Source organism: Phascolarctos cinereus, unplaced genomic scaffold (assembly GCF_003287225.1).
Source record: "Phascolarctos cinereus isolate Bilbo 61053 unplaced genomic scaffold, phaCin_HiC Scaffold_726;HRSCAF=1367, whole genome shotgun sequence".
Taxonomy (NCBI): domain Eukaryota; kingdom Metazoa; phylum Chordata; class Mammalia; order Diprotodontia; family Phascolarctidae; genus Phascolarctos; species Phascolarctos cinereus.
The window spans coordinates 64,132,557-64,153,346 of NW_027556098.1; the positions used below are offsets into that span (position 1 = coordinate 64,132,557).

At 39.0% G+C, this 20,790-nt stretch overlaps 1 protein-coding gene across 2 annotated transcripts in view; it reads right to left on the minus strand.

Moving 5' to 3' along the window:
• The window catches only part of OTC (ornithine transcarbamylase), a 69,894-nt gene that overhangs the window by 24,078 nt on the left and 25,026 nt on the right, over window positions 1–20,790 (minus strand). For both annotated transcript variants that reach the window (XM_020979641.2, XM_020979640.2), the window contains exon 4: window positions 7,960–8,047. In XM_020979641.2, the coding sequence (XP_020835300.1) occupies window positions 7,960–8,047 (88 nt within the window). The remainder of the gene's footprint in view (window positions 1–7,959; window positions 8,048–20,790) is intronic.

The window sequence follows — 20,790 nt, forward strand, 5'->3', positions numbered from 1 at the left end:
AGAAAGAAGAAGGAAAGAGAAAGAAGAAAAGAAAAAGAAAGAAAGAAAGAAGAAAGAAAGAAAGAAAGAGAAAGAAAGAAAGAAAGAAAGAAAGAAAGGGAAAGAAAAGAGAGGGAAAAGAAAAGAAAGAAAGAAGAAAGAAAGAAAGAAAGAAAGAAAGAAAAAGAAAAGAAAGAGAAAGAAAGAAGAAAGAAAGAAAGAAAGAGAAGAAAGAAGGGAGAGAAGGAAAGAAAGGAAAGAAGGAAGGAAAAGGAAGAAGAAAGAGGAAAGAAAGAAAAGAAAGAAAGAAAGAAGAAGAAAAAGAAGAAAAAAAGAAAGAAAGAAAAGAAAGAAAGAGAAAAGAAAGAAGAAAGGAGGAGAGAAGAAGGAAGGAAGGAAGAAGGAAGGAGAAGGAAGGAAGGAAGGAAAGGAAAAGAGAAGAAAGAAAAAAAGAAAAGAAAGAAGAAAGAAGAAAGAAAAGAAAAAAGAAAGAGAAGAAAGGAAAGAAAGAAAGAAGAAGAAAGAAGAGAAGAAAGAAAGAAAGAAAGAAAGAAGAAAAAGAAAGAAAGAAAAAGAGAGGAGAGGAAGAAGGAAGAAGAGAAGAAGAAAGGAAGAAGAGAAGAAGGAAGGAAGAAGAAGGAAGGAAGGAGAGAAGGAAAAGGAAGAAGAAAGAAAGAAAGAAAGAAAGAAAGAAAGAAAGAGAGGGAGAGAAGGAAAAGGAAAAAAGAAAGAAAGAAAGAAAGAAAGAAAGAAAGAAAGGGAAGAAAATAAAGAAAGAAATATACAAATATAAGGCATGAATAGACTTCGTTTAGCATCAATGCATATGGCTAGAGCCACAGTTAGGCAAAACTACACCAGAGGCACTGGAAGGTCCAATATTGAAACCAAAGCTTAAATACTTTGGCCATATAATGGGAAGATGGGACTCACTGGAAAAGACCCCAATGATGGGAAAGACTGAAGGCAAAAGGAGAAGGGGACAATAGAGGATGAGATGGAAACAATAAATATGAGGTTGGACAGAGTTTGAAAGATAGTGGAGGATAGAAGGGCCTGGCCTGCTGTGAGGTCATGAAGAGCTGGACATGACTAAATGACTGAACAACATACTTGAGGTAAATTCAGCTGGAAGGAAGGGATGGTAACAATGAACAGTGGGGGAAAGATGGTGGTACAGAGCCCCCAGAGAGCATAGGTATGATAGGATACAGGATGGTCCCACTGTTGGGTGGCACAAAATACCCTCAGAGAGTACTATAGATCAGTTGTGTCCCATGCTTCAAGGAAGGATCATGAGGCAAGTTGTGGGTACTTGTGAGGAAACTGGAAGTTTGCTCTCCCAGGGAAGAAGCACAAGCCTTATGTTGGCACCTGAGGCAAATCCTTATTCAACCCATGCTAGTTCTAGCTCTGCGGTTGAAAAAGATTGGATTTTTTTAATTGAGCCACTCACACCATGAGTGTGACATCACTGATAAAAAAAAATGCAACTAAAAGAATCATGCTGTCCAGATCACAGAAAGTAAGATATCCTTCATTATGCAGTAGTCAGATTACATCTAGAACACTGTGTCTAGTTCCTGATACTATGTTAAAATTTTTAAAAATTTACTTAATCATTTATCTTTCTTCTTTCTTTTTATCTCTTTCTTCCTCTGCTTTTTTGGGCATGTGGTTGAAAATCTTTTCTCCCCACTTCCCTCTAACATTCTATTTTAAGTAATATTCTTTTGCTACCTTCTTTCCCAAGAAGTTTTCCTTTACTTTGTTGTTATATCTCTATTCTCAACTAGTCTATAATGATTCTATTCTCTGATTCTTTATTTGTTCCTTGTTTGCATTCACACTTAATAGGTGTTTATTGATTAAAGATTGAATGAAAAGTTGGGTTTGAGGCTACATGACCTTAAAAAAATCACTTTACCTCACTGTTCCTCAGTTTCCCCACCTATAAAATGGGAATAATAATGTTTTAACATCTTACCTTAAATGTGAGTGTCTAAAGACACATGCAAATCATTTTGTATTATATACTATGCATATATTATATACTATAAATATTATTATAAGTAGGAAAAAGATGTGGTACTAACTATATACTTTCCAGGTGAACTTGGGCAAGGCCCTTGACCAATTTGTATTCTCTCTTTCCTCATTCGTAAAGCAGGAATAGTAACATATGCTTGCCTCCCCCTCAAAGGGCTGTTATGAAGATCAAATGTGAAAGTAACCTGGAAACTTTATAGCAGTATATGAACAAAAAGTTCATAAACACAAATATAGGTTCCTACCTTTCATTTAAAATGCACTTCATATTTATCAAATAGCTTTCGCAAACATCATATTAAAAAAATCATGGAAAGAGCAGAGAATTCCAAATCAGAAGGTCATAAAGTTAGTTGGTGACAGAGCCAAATGGGTGAAATGGCTGGTCTTCTTCTAGTTAGAGTAGGAACACGGATAAAACTATTCCTAGTAAGATCTCAAAGTCTTACAGGGTGTTAGTTACAGAGCTTGATTCTGAGACCGGGGTTATGAAGCCCAGGACCATTCAATCATTCTATCTTTGCCACTGAAGCTTGTGACAATGCTTTCTCTGTTCCAGTATGCTGCTGACATGAAAATGAGATCTTGGGGGTATATCAAGAGCATGGGGTAGCCCTCAAATTGTTTTCCCCCAATAAATGAGGCTCATTAACTAGCAGAGGTTTAAATGCTAAGTGCTGCTTTATTATGTTGTCAGCAGAAATGCATTTTAATTTTATTTGACTCAAAGATGTTATAAATCAACGAGGATTGGGGAGGGGGGACTATTAAAGACTTTTTTTAAAAGACTTTATTGGTAACACTGACAAAAAAGTAACTACAACAGGGCTCTAGAAGCATTAAAAGTCATCTGGACTTTATATAATCTCCCATCAATTTAAAACACAACTCTGAAAGGCCGTGAAAGCTTTTTTTTTTTATAAATGCTACAAATGAGAGATTATAGGTGTGTAAAATGCTCTCTGTTCCCCCCTCCTCCCACTAGTGATGCTCTTACTTCTGTTTACTTGCATTTTTTTGTTGGGGGGAGGGAGGGAGGGAGAGAGAGAGAGAGAGAGAGAGAGAGAGAGAGAGAGAGAGAGAGAGAGAGAGAAGAAGAGAGAGGAGAGAGAGAGAGAGAGAAATCTGTTTGCTTATGGGGCAACATGGTTGCCCACCTTCAGACAATCATGACTATCTTTCACCGGCATTAGCAAAACTAGGTCTCATTCTTTATGTTTATTGCATTTACATTATCCATCCTAACCCAAATATAGAACTACAGAACAATTTGCACAGCATGGTTATTATAAAATGTTATGGTCTCAGGCTTAGATGAATGAGTTCATAAGGGGAACAAAGACAGATAGAATTAATCTCATCTTCCTTCAATGCTAAAGGATTTCATAGTGTATATGCATTCTATTTCTTTTTTATATTCCTTTTATTTTATACATTTTTGGGAGCCATAAGATTGACATATGTCCTGGATCTGACTGAACAACTTAGAAACAGGCTTCTGTTTCTGTGTTCAGAGCCAAATTGTGAACAGTCAGGTCAAAATTGCTATCAATCCACTGAATTGAAAGCTAAGGTGAAGGAGTGGGAAATAAGTCAGCTTTTATATAATGCCTACCACGTGCAAGGAATTGGACTAAATGCTTTCACAAATATCTCATTCGATGCTCACAACAACCCCTGTGAGGTAGGTATTATTATTATCCCTGTTTTATAGATGAGGAAATAGAGACAGAGGTTATTTGACTTGCCCAGGGTCACAGCTAGTAAGTAGTAGTAAAACTGGAACTCAGATCTTCCTGACTTCAGGGCCAGGGATTTAATTACTATGCTTGAAAATTCCATTCAGCTGCCTTGAAAGCTCTCCTAGTTCCCCTCCGCGTCCCTAATATTCTGTGGCAGAATAATGGGCAACTCTCTTTCTCGCTTAGAATATAGCACTTTGAAGAAGCTGCCAACTTTTGAAACAGGTTGGATCTGAGCTCAGGTAAGAGGAGATGCATAAGCACAGTAAAGGAAACAATTTGGTTTTAGATAAGACCTGTGATTTCATTAAATCTAGTGAGGAAACTACCTCTTCCCAATGCAGATCAGTTGGCAACTTACAGTGTTAACGTACCCCTTGTTGCCCAGGACAACGCAACCAGAAAGTGGGAGAGCTTGGATCTGAATCCAATAAAAGGTCACTGACTTCAGACCAAAAATCTTGGGCTTTTCAAATATCATTTCTGGGTGACCTTGGCAACTCACTTAACTTTCCCTGGCCTCAGGTTTCTCTCTATGAAATGGGGAGGGGAGGTGCCCTCTAAGGTCCCTCCTAGTTCTAAATCTATGATTCTATGACCTTCCTGACTCTAAAGGAACCTTTTATCCTGTGCACTTGGGGTAGGCTTTTTACTGACACTAATAAGTAGGAGAACCTGAAAATTATATAAAATTAGTCCAGTCAAAGTACTGATGAAGAATGAGTGTCATGTGTTTTTCTTTCTTTTTGGTTGGGAAAAGAAAAGACGTGGAAAATCAAAGTGTAGGTCAGTAGGAGAGGTCAGCCTGACATGGGAAAAGGTGTTTGCTAAGTGAAAAGGAATGAACAAATTCACATTTTGACCATTTAAGTATAGTATATCCGTAGAACAGCTTAGGGTGGCTGAAGCAGAAGACTTCTCCGAGACTTATCCATGAAAGGCAATTAATGTTTCTGGAGATGGCAGGAAGAAGTGGGGAAATATGCCATCACAATAAGAAGACAAAAAATCAGAGGAACTGGGGTGATTTAATCTGCCTCCCACCACTTGCAATTTAGTTTCCTGATCTCCTGTGAACTCTTAGAGCTCTCAGTCTCTTGTTGGCAGCCAACTCCCTCATCTGTCAGCAATGAATCTTTATGTTCCACAAACATCCTGATATGAAGGCATCCTAGCTGTTCGGTGTATGCTTTCCACCTTAGCCCCAGGAGGAAATTACCTTTCCCCTCCCCTCAGGGTTTTTCTAATCATCAGCAAGTGGAATTCCTGTCTTGGGTGGAAATGCAACCAGCTTGTTTGACTCCCCAAAGAAGAAGCTGAAGGCTACAAAGAGCAGAGCTATTTGTTATCCTGAAGGCCCTCTGAGGAGGTGGCTCAAAACGTCAACAGGTAGAGTTTGAGGAAGACAAAGGTGGAACTGAGTCCATGCCAGGACATTCCATACAATATTTAAAAAAAAAACAATTTTTTTCCCCTCTATTCTTGATTTCCTTGTCTTACTGTTGCTGTTAACTCTGTTGACCTTGAAATTCTTTCCTTTTTGGACATCTCTTTTCTATGACACAACATTATTGTGGTTCTCAAATCTTTCTTATTATTCCTTGTTTTCAGGAATTCCCATCTTCCTCCAGCCTAACCTCACCTCTTGTTCTAAGAGGAAACTAGCAAATGAAGGGAATTCTGTGGATATAGTTTGTTGACCTCTAATCTGGCTCTGCTCTTGACTCTCCTGAGTTTTATACACCCACCCCAAATATCTTTCCTTCTCATTTGGAGATGCCTTGACCCCTTCAGTTGCTTCCTCTAATTGGTGAGTTCTTGCCCGGGACTCTTATTTGAGGGAATGAGCCACGCTCCCTTCTAAACCGGCAGTCATGAACATTTACACCTTGCACCCACTCTAGTATTTTGCTCTGCCCCCTTGCTTTTCAGCTCCCCTTTATAGGTTATTCACCACCCCTCATTAAAATATAAACTCCTTGAGGGCAAAGACTATCTTTCCTTTTGTTTGTATTTGTATTTCCAGTACTTAGCACAGTGCCTGGCATATATGTCCTTTATAAATTCTTTACCTGACCTAAGTTCAGCCCTTCTGACTTAAATCCAATTCACTTGCATGTCATGGTATCACTTCCTAGATGTCTTGGTCCGCTTCAGGAGCCAAGGACAAAGAACAACAACCTGACCTAAGCTAGATTTTAGCAATGCTTTTGGTAAAGTATCGCATACTGTTTTTGTGGAGAAGATGAAGAGATATGGATTAGATAATAATAATTTGATGGATTCAGAACTGGGTTGGGTAGCTAGAGTAGGTGTCCAGTATAAATATGGCAAGAGGTCTCCAATGGAGGACCTCAGGCTTCTATCCATATTTGGCCCTGTTCTGTTTAACATATTTATCATTACGCATTGAATCCGCAGTTACTCTGAGTTAAGAGGGCTATCTAACTCACTGGACAAAAGAGTCAGAATCCAAAAGGATCCAATAGGATAGAGCATTGGTCTGAATATTATAAGATGAACTCCAATAATGTAGTAGTAAATTTAGTCATACAAAAAAAACCACACTTCACAAGTATGAAATGGTGGAGGCATATATAGCCAGCAATCACCCTCTCCCCCACCCCCAGGAAAAAAACTACCTAGAGGCTTTAGTAAACTGAAAGCTAGATATGAGTCAGGAGTATGATGAGGTAGCTAAAAAAGTTAATATGATATGCATTTAGATGGATATAGCATCCAGGAATAGGGAGGTAATGATCCCACTGTTCTCTGCTTTTGTTAAACCTCTTCTGGAATGTCCTATTTGGGGCATCACTGTTTAAAAAAGATATTGTTAGACTGGAGAATGTCTAGAGGAAAGCTACCAGAATGAAGAAGGGCCTTGAGTCCATATCATATGAGAACCAATTTAAAGAACTGTGCATGGTTAGCCTGGAAAAAAGAAGATTCAGGATTCAGTTTAACTGATTTCAAATATTTGAAGGATTGCCATGGAGGGAGAATTAGATTTGTTCTGTTTGACCCCAAAAGGCATAACCAAAAGCAATGAATGGAAATTGCAAAGAAGCAAATTTAGGCCTCATATCAGGAGAAACTTCCTAACAATTGCTGTTCATCCTTCACTTTTGAAGAGGACCCACGACATCCCCATGTGATGCCTTGACTTGGGCATGAACTGGATTTAAGTAAGGCAGACTTGCACAAAGTTGTCAGCCTTGCCCTCTACTCCAGAGTCATTGAAGTCCAGTGGCAGGACAAAAGTCAAGAAGACTGGCGATGGTCCAGGATACAGTGGATGACCTTGGTGTCTTCCATGTCTGACCAAGCTCTAAGCACTTGACAGTTCCTGCCATCAGCCATCTTGGTGGTCATTGGAAGTAATTGTTCTTATCTACCCATTCTGGCAGGGAAAGTCTTCACATGCTTGACATCCCTCTAACTAACCAATGAGTTTGAGGCCTGTTGGTTACCCTCAATGTGGTTTAGCCCATCTGTTGAGACAGTTTATCAGAGTGCGGCTGCTGCTCATGCTACAGCCTGTTGGAGCCACAGGTGAGAGTTGGGTGAAAAGTGGACACCAGAGGTGGACCGAGCAGCCCTGAAAAGGGCCTGGCAAGCCCTTACACCAGAGGTGCTGGTCTTCCTGAATACTCCACACACCTCTCCTAACAATTAGAGCTGTCAAAAAGTAGAATGGCCTGCAACAGTCTCTCCAGCAACATTTACATTAAATATTCATCTTAGTATATATCAGCCTCCTCCTCACTATTTGACTCCTTTAAATATTCCAGTGGGAGAGCTTCTGCAATTAGCTGCTCTTCAGTTTTGATGTTCGCTACAGGCAGAGTTGGGAGAACATCTCTGCTGTACAAAGCCTTGCCTGTGTCCCCTATTTGATTTTTATCATGTCTCATACACCCTATGTTTGCATATGTTATTTGCCCCAATAGAATGTAAGCTCTATAAGGTTAGAAAATATTTGACTTTGCTTCTTGTATATTTAGGATTGACACAGTGCCTGGCACATAGTAGGAGCTTAATAAATGCTTGTTAACTAATGGAGCAAAAACAAAAACACCTTATCAGAATCACTTACAAAGGCATCAATAATTCTGTTTCATGAGTGTGATCCAGACATATTCTAAATCCACATTTGGAAAAGATTAGTAAAGATTTGTTCACAAACCGTGCAGTGTCTGTGAGACTTTCGTTCACTCCCAAATGGATATCTTGGGTCGTCAGGAAACAAGGATGTCCTCCAAGCAGAGCAAATCCTAGGAAGAAATTTTTTTAAAAATCAGGCATAGATATCATGGAGATGCATAGAAAGGATTAGAAAGCATGTAGAGGAAAATAAAAGTGCCAAACTTGGTAAAGTCACAATTTAAGATATGTTTCCGTCTATGAGAAAGACAATACCAATGAATTCATCCTGTTACTCCTGTCACCACTGGCAAAACAAAATGAGAAATTCAGTTAGGGACTTGGCATTCTTCTCCTTATTTTTCATACCAACTCCTTGTTTCTTTCTGCTATCCTGCAAAACAGAATGATTGCTTTTTGTCTGTTGTGTCTCCTTCACATTATTATTTTAACCATGACTGGATAAAACCCTTTTTTGGGGGGAAGGGGTACTCAGGAAAGTGAGTATTCTCTCACACTGTATGCCAGCCTGTGTTAAGTTGCTACAGCCTCAGTGGATTTCAGAGGTAAGCCTAAGAAGGCAGCTGAGTGAAGAACACCTTTTCCTCATTCTTGAGCAGAACCAGGTGAGCATCAGCAATGCAAGGATCTAAGACATCTCCAAAAGACTCATGATGGAAAACGCTATCCACATCCAGAGACAGAGCTATGGAGTCTGAATGCAGATGGAAGCAGACTATTTTCTCTCTCTTTTTTTTTTGTTTTGTGTTTTCTTTTTCATGGTTTTTTCCTTTTGTTCTGATTCTTCTTTCACAACATACTAACGTGGAAATATGTTTAATATGATTGTACATGTATAGCCTATATCAGATTGCATGCCATCTTGGGGAAGAACAAAGGGGAATAATTTGGAACTCAAAATCTTATAAAAGTGAATGTTGCGGCAGCGGCAGCTAGGTGGCGGATAGAGCACTGGGCCTGGAGTCAGGAGGACCTGAGTTCAAATCCAGCCTCAGATCGGACAGCTGACACTAGCTGTGTGACCCTGGGCAAGTCACTTAACCCCAATTGCCTCACCAAAAAAAAAAAGCGAATGTTGAAAACTAATCATTAATTAATTAAAAAATAATACCTTCTCCTCATTCTAAACGCTATAGGCCTTTATCACCTCTTGCCTGTACTGCTATTATAGGTTCTAATTGGTCACTCTCCTTCTAGCATCTTCTCTATTCTATCCTCAGTTGCTAAAAATATGTTAGTAAGGCTCAAAATTCTTCAATAGGTTATTGTTTCCTCTAGGATAAAATACAGAGAACTGTTTTAGATGTCTGCACAGTCTGGCCCACTTAACTTTCCAGTCCTGTGTCATATTACTTTACTTCATATACTCTGTGTTTCAGTAAAACCAGACTACTAGGTGTTCCACAAACTTGAAGTTCCATTTCCCCTTGCCTTGAATTCATACAAGCTATCCTCCATGCTTGGAATGTCCTCCCTCCTGATGTCATTGTCCTCTTCGAGAATGAAGGACAAACAGCAACATCAATCTGTAGGTTGCACACGCAGACGGAGCATGGGTCTCAGCCAAGCCTCAGTCTGGCAAACAACGTCGCTCTCTCTTCAGATGCCTACATGAGTGCTCCTATGGCATAGGAAGGGAGTATATATCAAATTTGCAGATCACATAAAATTGGGAGGAATATCTAGCACTGACCACAAAGTCAGTATCCCAAAAGCCCTTGATCAAAACCAGAATGATAGGTCCTATTTACCACAGGTCAAATTTAGGGCAGTAGAGGTATAGAGACTATACCTGTGATTCTATTGGCATAGGGGACTCCAGATGAAAAAAACATCCTATCACTAATATTGTTTAGCACCTTCTCCACCTCTTAAGTATCTTCGAGAGCTGCCTGGGGACCTGAAAAGCTGTGTCTCCTGCCCAGGGTCACACAGCTGGTACATATATCAGAGATGAGATGAGAACTCAGGTCTTCCTGGTTCTAAGGCCAACTTGCCATCCACTCTTCCACATTACCTGGTGAGAGTTAATAGAGGTAACTGTGAAGTGTTCACTGGGGTTGAAAAAGCTGCACAGAATGTGGGGGACACTAAGATAAATTTGGGGCAGCTGGGTGGAACAGTAAATACAGTGCATAGACTCAGGAAGATCTGAGTTCAAATCTGGCCTCAGACACTTACTGTGTGACCCTTGGCAAATCACTTAGCCCTGTTTGTTTCAGTTTACTCATCTGTAAAATGAGCTGGAGAAAAAGATGGCAAGCTACTCCAGTATCTTTGCCAAGAAAACCTCAAATGGAGTCATGAAGAGTCAGACACGACTGAACAACAACACCGTCACTGGGGGGCAGTAGCAGTAGGTAAAAGTTATAGAGAGGCAAATTTCCACTCCCATCAGGAAAAACTGCGTGACAGTTAGAGCTACCCTTCTTGGGTTCTCCACCACAATCTTTCATCTCTCAAGTTGGAAGCTTGAGGACCACTTTTCAGGAATATTGTAGAAAGGATTCCTCTTCAGGTTTGGCTTGGACTAGATGGCACAGAGCTTTCTTTCAACTCAGATTCTGTGACTACAGGTGAGGAACCCTCAAAGAAGTGGAAGGCATCCCAGCTGTCATTAAGATGAGAGCATTGTGTTTGGGGATAGCTTAGACTAAATAGTTCTCACCTGGCCCAGAATCCAAGATCAAAACCCTCAGAACTTCTTTGACCAACCAACTATCCTGCCTTAGGAAATTTTCTGCCTTTTCCAATACTTCTGCCAATACCTCAAATTGCTGACCTCAGGTTCCTGACCCACACCCTATCTTCACACTCTTGGGTACAAAACCCTGACGTAGCTTTTCTGTTGTTCAGTTGCTTTTAGTTGTATCTGACTCTTTGTGACCCTACTTGGGATTTTCTTGGCAGAGATACTGGAGTGGTTTGCCATTCCGTTCTCTAGCTCATTTTATAGACGAGGAAACTGAAGCAAACATGGTTAAGTGACTTGCCCAGGGCCACACAGCTAGTAAGTGTTTGAGGCCAGATTTGAACTCAGGAAGATGAGTCTTCTTGACTCTAGGACTGGCACTCTATGCACTATGGTGCCGCCCAGCTGCCCCCTACTTTCCTAGTAATTTCCTCTGTAGGTTTCCTCTTTAGCCAAACCTCTCTAACCTCCAGCCACTGTTACTACATTTTGTATATATTCTGTAAATATATATTGTTTTCCATATTAGAATAAGTGCCTTGAGGGCAGGGATTGTTTTACTTCTTTCTTTGTATTCCTGGAACACAACAGTGCCTGGCACACAATAGACACTTAAATATTTGTTGATTATGTTTAATTACAACACACCAACATTTCTAATTATTTTTTATCTACTCAATTTTTTTGTCCTCACAATTGCTTTTCTATAATTACTTTAAAAGCATGTCCCCTAACTACTCTATAGAGTTTTGGGGCACTAAAATTGGTTTTTCATAGTATGAGGGACTTTTATATCCCTAAAATATTTAAAGTAAAAAGGTAATGAAAAAACAACATTTAGAACTTATCTTTCAAACTTCTAACTAGTTATTAGTTATTCATACGTTTATGATGACTGAATTTCTCCAAAAATAATCTTGATATATAATTCATGCATCTATATTAATGACATACACAATTTTGAGAGGAGGGACGTGGTAATAATCTAATGAGTTCTTACTCCTAAGGGAATATATTTAAATTAATGATTTAGGAAGTGTTGTTTATATTCTTTCACAAGAAGGATGATGCTAATTGGTTTGCAATTTATATCAACTTCAATTCAATATATTTAATTTAACTCAGAACACTTGGGGGTAGGTCCTGGGATTCCAAGAGAGCTTTCTCTCTGCTGAGCTGTTAAGAAGACTTGGATTCAGGGGCAGCTAGATGATACGATGAGTGGATAGAGAGCAGACCTTGGAGTCAGGAAGAACTGAGTTCAAATCCTGCCTCAGACACTTGACACTCACTAGCTGTGTGACACTGAGCAAGTCACTTAACCCTGATTGCCTCACAAAAACAACAACAAAAAATCTTGCCTTTCACATTTACAAGCTGGGTAACTGTGGTTAAGTTCTTTATCTCTTCTGAGCCCCGCTTTTCTCATTATTTGTAGTATTTTCTTCACAGGGCTGGTATGAGGCTCAAATGATTAACATACACAAACATTTTGTATCCTAAACGTGCTGTGCATAAAATGTCAGATATTATTCTTTAGCATAGATTTGGGACTTCATTGCTATGGGATTTATGCTATTTCCCCAGTGAAAAAAACCTCCCTCTATACATGAAGACCTGGTTCTGCTATTTATACTCTTAGAAAATAATCAGGGTAGGCAGCTAGTTGGCACAGTGGATAGAGCTGAGGGCCTGGAGTCAGGAAAACCTAAGTTTAAATACCAGCCTCAGCCACTTGCTAGCTGTGTGATCCTGGGCAAGTGACTTAATCTATTTGCCTCGTTTTCCTCATCTGTAAAATGGAGATGATAATAATAGCACCTACCTCTCCAGGATTATTGTGAGGAACTTGAGAAAATAACCTGGGGCAATGAGGTGACTTTCTCAGGTAACAGTCAGTGTGTGTTAGGAACAGGACTTAGCTCTGGTCTTCCTGACTCCATTACCAAAACAATAGAAAGGAGCTAAATTTCTCTTCTTAAAACTTATAAACTTAGTAGCCATTACTTTAAAATATCTTTCCATTCCTTATGTTTATATCCCTTCATATATCAGGAAAGTACTTTTTAAAATCTTTTCTTTTTAAGCTAAATTATCTTAACAACTCCTTTTCCTGAGTCTGATTTCTAAAGCCTCTTATAACTATTCTCTGATCTCTTCCAATTTTTCTGTAGTAAAGGGATCATCAAGCTTTGGAACCATGGGTCAAAGTTCAGAACTCTTCAACCACTAGGTCACATTAGTTGTTTGCTTACAAATGTAAATAGATTATCATAGAGCCATACGTTTCTCCTTACAGGACTACTACCGTATTGCTGAATACATAAACAAGCACTTAGTTAATGCAAAAGATAATAATAGCTCACATTTCTTACATACTTTGCTCACAATAACCCTATGAAGTATATAGGGGACAAGTTTTCTCATCCTCATTTTATAGGTGAGAAAAGAGAAGCTTAGAGTTAAATATCTTTGTCCAAGGTCACAGAGCTTTAAAAATAGTGCTGAGATTTTGAGCCCAGTGTCTTTGATTCAGAGGCATTTGTTTTCCACTATACTGTATCTCCATGACAAAGAGAGCTCTTTCACAAAGAGAACACACTGTTTTTGAAATAACATATAGGTGAAAAAAAATGTGCCTTTCATCTTTCATTAGAAAGCTAGAGGACTAGTGGTGTAGGGAATTGAATATACTATCAAAGTCAAGTATGTAGGTTAGTTTTGCTGAAATGCTGCTTAAAATTTTTCTTAATTGTTTATTCTTTGTTACAAGGGATGGCTCACTGGGGAGGGAAAGGGGAAGGATATTATTCACAAATGAAGGTAATGTAAAAACAAAATATAACAAAAATATGAATAAATTAATTACTTTTAAAAATGTTTAAATAGCCTCTTAGATAAGTATCTTATGAACATTTAGGTTGATTGGAGTCTGAGACCTACATGTTGATCCTGGCTCTGCCATTAACCAAGAAGTCAGTAATCTCTCCGTGTCTGTTTTCTCATCTATCAAATGTGTGTAATAATACCTTGTCCTACTTACAACTCAGCTCAACAAACATTTACTAAGAAATTATTATGTTCTAGGTGCAAGGGAAACAAAGACAGAAACCAGAGTCTCTGCTCTCAAGGTGTTTACATTTGACTGGAAGGATACAGAATGTAAACAGACTAGTAGATATAAGGAGAGAGGGAGAAGGAAAAGGAGGGAGAAAGAGAGGAGGGAGAGGGAGAGGACAAAGAGCATCTAACACTGGAAAGGCTTCAGGAGGTACCTGGCTTGAGCCTTTAAGCAAATTAGGGATTCTAACTGGTGAAGATGAGGAAGGAGTCTATTTCAGCAATGGGGGACAACTTATAAAAAAGCACAGAGGGGAGCTGGAGTGTCAAGCTTAGGTACAGAAATTGGGCCAGTTTGTCTGGAACAGAGACAATATGAAGGAGAATAACATGAAATAAGTCTGGAAAGGTGGGTTGGAACCAGAGTGTGGAGGGCTTTAAATGATAGGCTAAGGAGTTTATAATTTGTTCCCAAGGCAATAATGAGTCACTTCAGATTTTTCAACTGGAGAAGGCATAATCAGACCTTACTTTCTTCACATGGATATTTGAAAATCAAAGGAGATAAAGGATAGAAAAGCAATTTGGAAAGTGAGGAGCATTATGCAAATGTAAGATATTATGATTCAGATTATGAAGGCTAGTTCAAATGAGGAATAGTCAATGGAAAACCAACCAATGAACCAGAGAACAATGGAAAACCAATCAACCAGAGAACAAACATGGAGAGAAAAAAATTGAATGGTGATAATGAATCACAGAGAAGTGTCTTCATCAGATACACTTTGGAAGATTCAGCATGAAGCCAAGAGGATGTGCTAATCTTAAAGGCTAAATAAAGGTTAATAAATAAAATTAAAATTAAATAAATAAGAAACAAATGAAAAGGCTAGTAAACTTTAAAAAAAAAGTTTTCCTGGCAAACGTTATAGCAGGAACTGGTAAAAAGAAAACCTGTTCTCACAGAGAGAGAAATTGCCATAGCAAAAGGCACTAACAACACTCTCAGATCAATATTTTAAGATCACACTCAGGTCTTAGAACTGCCTCTTTTCCTCTGCCTTTTTGGACATCCATTACCCAGGAGGATATCCAGGAGACTGGTCAGGTTGCCGCTGGAGAAGGAAACACACCACCTGGTAGCTTCCTATTTTAACTAATTAATCATACTAATTAGGCGATCCTTAGAGCAGCTTGGTGGAGCAGTGGAGAGAGCTCTGGGCTTGGAATCAGGAAGACTCATCATCTCTGTGAGTCCAAATCCAGCCTCAGACCCTTACTAGCTGTGTGACCCTGGGCAAGTCATTTAGCCCTGTTTGCCTCAGTTACATATCTGTAAAATGAGCTGGAGAAGGAAATGGTAGACGACTCGATTATCTTTGCCAAGAAAACCCCAAATGGGGGCACGAAGAGTTGGACATGACTGAAAAAATGACTGAACGACAATAAATTGAGTGCTAAGCTCAGTTGTCTCTACATGATGAATTTATAAAAGTGTTTTCAGAGCCCTCTAAATTTTGGCAACCTGGCAAGAAGCCCAGTCACCTCACCCTAGTTATAGCTTTGACAACAACCCAGAATTGTATATGACTTTAAGCTTATATATAATATATTATATATATATATATATATATATTATATATAATATATATATATAATTTTTCATCCAACCCTGTGAGAAAGTAGTACAGGTATTGATGGGAGGATCCAGATCCCTAAAAGGAAAATCCCCTGAATGTTCCCAGATCCCCCCATCCATGTCATTATTCTCAATTTACACATTAGGAAACTGAGGCTTAGAGGTTGTGTCTTGTCCAGTCATGTAGCTAAACTTGGTCCCTTGGATCCATTTTAATTTCTAACACACCACAATTATTCTAGTTAAAAAAAAAAAGCAGTATAGACTCATAGCAACTGGAATGGGAAGGAACTACTCTGATTGTAAAATTCAGTCTCCTCATTTTATGAGTGAGGGAGGTACCTCCCTTTACCTCTGGGTAAGGTCACATAGTTAGTAAATTACAGAACTTGCTTGAGGGCCCACATCTTCTGATTCCAGACCCAGTGGACCTTATCAGTGGACAGACAAAATCAAATCTTCTTATTACATGACATTCAAAAAGTTCCTAAATCTTTCACTTCCCTTTTTGTTTAAACAGAAATAAATAACATCTATGCCCTCTTCTCATCTTTCCTTACAAGGATATTGGTTAAACAAATTCTACAAATGTGTGTAAATTATGCCTTAGAAGAAGCAACATAAATAAGTATATATCATTAAGGCGAGACTTAAGGGCCTTAAATTTTGTGGCTGATTCTTCTACAAATGTATTAGGTGAAGCCAGGCAGGAGGTTCAACCTATTTGTGCTTTGTTTTCCACACCTGCGTAGTGAGAGCACAGTACTAATTTACTTGATGTGGGTACTGTAAGGAGTGATTAAATTGATGCCTAAGTACTTTGAAAAGCTTGTGAAGCACTTGAAAGCAAAGCCCAAGTGCTAAATGAGAAGACTCACTCAGGATTCTCCTCCCCTTCTCTATCAGCTCCTATACTTTTTTGTCAACAACAAATGTGTCCATGAATCCACTCAATTAGTCTTAAGTAAAAAGGCTGTAATCATTGGCACGCAGGCACACAGGAGGCTTCTTCCCAGTGTACTTAGCCAGCTGGGCATTGAGAAAGAAGGGAAATGGAATTATTTTTCCTTTGAAAATTGCATCTGGCACCTTTTCCAATCCCTAGTCAGAGGGGCCCTGTTTATATTTCAATGGACGTGCACAGGCCAACACTTGTAAGCATTAGTTTGCTGACATCTCAGAGCTGCTGCTTTGCCCTTTAATTATGGAAGGCAGAATTGATGTTAAAATGTACCTCGGTCATCACCTTTGTAGTCAAATGAAAGAAGGGAGTCATTCAGTCTATGGCTCCATTGAATTTTTTTTTCTTTTCTCCTTGAACAATATGTTCTTTTCCCCCTTCCCCCAATTATGCCTTTGAGCTTGATGAGAAAAAGGCAAAAACAGCTTCCAGAAAAGAACTAATAATGGTAATAAATTTAGTGGGTATGAAAAAATAGGGATTTCTTAAATAAAAGGATTCAGAGCCAGAAGACCATGCCCTTCTCTGCTACAATGTACCTGTGTCTCTTAACTGCCCATTTCCTCATCTGCAAAATGAGAGCATTAGAGTAGGTCAGCAAATGAAGGGCTCATGGGCCATTGTACTTTAAAATAGAAAAACAATTCTTAGATGTATAAAAATCAAGTGGTGGGCCACTCAGGCAATGGTTTGCCAAATCCTGAACCAGACAACTTCTGAGGTCCTTTCCAATACCAAATCTTTTTATCTTTATAATTATTGACCCAAATAAGCATTCAATACAAAATTTAACCTTGACAAAATAATGCTGAGATGAAGATCTGTGCTCAGTGGAATCATCAGCTACCTTGATTATCTTATCCAATTATCTACTCATCATCTCCAGTTGTCCTGCTCTGTATCCTGCCACTGGACCTGGATGGTTCCAGAGGAGAAACTGAGGCTGGTGTCTTTGTTCAGCCCTCCCTCACTTAAATCCAATTCACTTACATCACCTCCCTGATGTCATGGTCCTCTTTGAGAGCAAAGGACAAACAACAACAGCAACTGAATACCTACTAGGCGTGTGTACCCCTAGTAGGTCAGCCAGAAATAGGTTAAAATGCCAAGAGTTTTATCCTTCCTATTTAGATACTATTTTTGAGGGGTAGGGGCAGTAAGTAATTTTCTTAGTATGCTAAACTGTTGTTGTTGTTCAATCCCATAAAACTCTTCACAACCTCATGGACCATGACACTCAGGGACCACACTGTCCACCGGATTTTCTTGGCAAAGACACTGGAATAGTTTGCCATTTCCTTCTCCAGTGGATTAAGGCAAGCAGAGGTTAAGTGACTTGCCCAAGGTCACACAACTAGTAAGCTACCTAGCTGCCTCCTTAGCAAAGAAGTTAAGTGACTTGCTCAAGGTCACATGGCTGGTAAGTGTCTGAGATCAGATTTGAACTCAGATCTTCCTGACTCCAGGCCCAGTGCTCTATCCATTTAGTCATCTAGCTGCTAAACTACCAGTTAGCAAATCATAGTATAGCAGGTTCAGGGCTTGCATGGTCCACAGAGATAATCAAGGGAGTTAGGGAGGGAATAAAGCCACTCATTTTATAGATGAGGAAAGTAAAGCTCTGTGAAATTAAATGACTTTCCAATGTCATAAAGGTAATAAATAGTAGTCTCATCAGCAATGGATCAGCAGTCACCTCTACTAGCTCCTTCCATATCCTGGTATGTAGTTTATATGGGCCTTATAATTAGGACTTGTTGACCAAATGGATTAAATCAGCAATATTATTCAAAGAGGTCACATTCTAGATTTTGGCTGCAGCATATATGCTAAAAACTGGAAAGTTCTATACAATGGAATTCCTGATGTAATTCCGTATAAATCTCTGATTAAATAGGCTGCAGAGTCTGCAGAGAAGTGATAGGTATCACAAAATAAAGTGTGATTAACCATGTACATGTCTTGAGAACAAGGGACTGTGTTAAATACTTCTTGGCATCCATCCACAGCATCAGGCATTTTTACTCTCTCTAGTCTATTTCACAGGTTATTGATTCACATGGCTTCCTCTCTCATCATCATGCAGGTAGTTTGATAATCTGTCTCCTTAGTCTCCATCCTACTTTTATACTCATGTGCACTAGATATTTCCATTTGAAGGACCTAAAGCCATTTCAAATGCAAACTAAACTGATCATCTCCTCCCTACCCTCCATAAGTTTCTTCTTTTAAAATTTCCTAACTCTGTCAATGACAACCCATCATCTCTTTCCTTTAATGCTGATAAGTCTCCCTCCCAAATTTCTTCTTTTGGAAGAGATGAATTGAACAATATTGAAGAAAGGATTTCACAGCAACATTATTATTTTAGTGAAAAACATTTTCCAACCATTTCTTTCCCCAGAGAATGATTGATTAATGAATATTGACAGTCAGCCCATTCAACATGTATTAGGACCATAGCTTTAATCCTAATGGCTTTTTCCAATCAAATGACCATCAAGTTTGGAGATGTCTTTTTTTTTTTGACGTGAGATATTAACAAGCCACCCTAAACAGGTTTTGTTCCATGAAACTCAAAGCAGTTAGTCATTTAAAATCCTGATAATGTCTCTATTAACGTTGGTGAGGATTTAGAAATTAAAATGAATTAAAACACCTTTTCTGGTGATTTATTTCCTAATTCCCTCCAAAATATTTGCCAAAATGGTAATATTTGAAATTACTATATGGCATATTTAAAACTCTCCCCCAAAATGAACTGAAAATAATTTTGAGAATTGCATTGACAAGCCTTGATAGTTAGAGATATCCAGGATGTCTTAAAACCAGGCTTAGAGGTTCATTAACACATAACTCAGTGAGAGTATTATCTGCCTAAATCCCTCTATGAAGTGCCAAGTATAACTTCAGGGTTTGGTGCAATGGTAAAAATATTAGGCTTGAGGCCAGAGGATCCTGGTTCAAATTCTACCTTTACAATGCTTTATCTGTTTGACCTTAGAAAGTCATCTAATTTCTTTGGGCCTCAGTTTCTATGAGGGGGTTGGACTAGCCCAATCATTCGATTTAGAAAGCACCTCCTACAGTTCCTGGTAATGCAAAGACAAAAAATGAAATGGTTCCAATTCTCAAAGTCCCTTCCAGCTTTTAACCCATGACCTCATGACTGATTATGATGATTCAACACACATTTCAACTCAGCAAATATTAAATGCTTAGTATGCACCAAACACTGAAAATTTTGCTAACTTCTGGAACAGATAGAAATGTTAGATAAGAATATATGGCTTCCTCCATCAAATTGCTTATAACCTAGTAGAAGAGATATACGTATAGAAATAAACATCATGCAAAATAAAGCATACTAAATATATGAGAAGAAAAAACAACAATGTGCTATGTAAGGACCAAGTAAAGAAAGATTAATTTCTGACTGGAGGAATCTGGGAAGGCTGAATTGAAGAAAGAGATGGTACTTGCCCAGGCTCTTAAAAAGAAGTAGGCAGAAATAGGGACCTTAGCACAGTGCCTGGAATATAATTAGTGTTTAATGAGTGCTTGCTTGCTTGATTAATGGAGGTGAGGTTAGATATTTCAGGCTAGTGGGGACATAGGGAATGTTTTAACAATGCTATTTGGTTAGGGCTTAGAGGATATGGTATAAAGTTGCAAGTAGCCTGATTTGTGCTCTGGTCAAGGTATGGTGTGTGAGATGCTCATCTGGGATGCTGCTGGGCTTCCAGGGAATAGAAGCACACCACTAGGACACCATGAAGTTAAATTACTAAAAGACTTGTCACTTCTGGGGAGTGAGGGGCAGAAGAATGGTTAGGAGCAAGAAAGGGTAGGAAATGTCTTTGGCTGGGGGTGGGGAGTGAAGAGAGAGCTGCAGGGACCTGGGAGATAAGAAACTCATAATGTTGCTACCTGTGCCTTCTGAATTTCCCATCTGTACAGAGGATGAACTGTTTCACAGTTCAAAGCTACCACTTGGAAAGTCAGGGAAGCATATCTTCAAATTTTGCATCCAGTACCCTTTAAGTTCTATACACTGGGGTAAGCCCTGATGGCTCCATGCTAGTTATGGCTCAGATGTTGTGGAATAAAGTGAAATATAGCTGGAAAGATAGTTTGGTAACAGACTGTGGCAGGATTTAAATGTCAGGCTAAAGAGTTTGGACTTTTTTGGAAAGTAGTCTGGAACCACTGAAGGATCTCAAGCAGAAGGCTAACATGACCTTATCTGTCATATCCATACATTATAAAACAAAAATCCCTAATCAGCAGTTCACTAACTATGTATAACAGAAAGCTTGGCCACTTCCATTGATAAAGAAGAAACAGTGTGCACAGTGAGTGGGTATGGACTTCTTTGAAGATAGGATTTCCCAGTGACATCCATGTCCAACAGAAAACGCTATGCCGAGAACGACCCTTGCACATCCTTCCACCCAAGTGGAATAGGGATGCAGACATTTCCACCACTTCCTTAGAATGA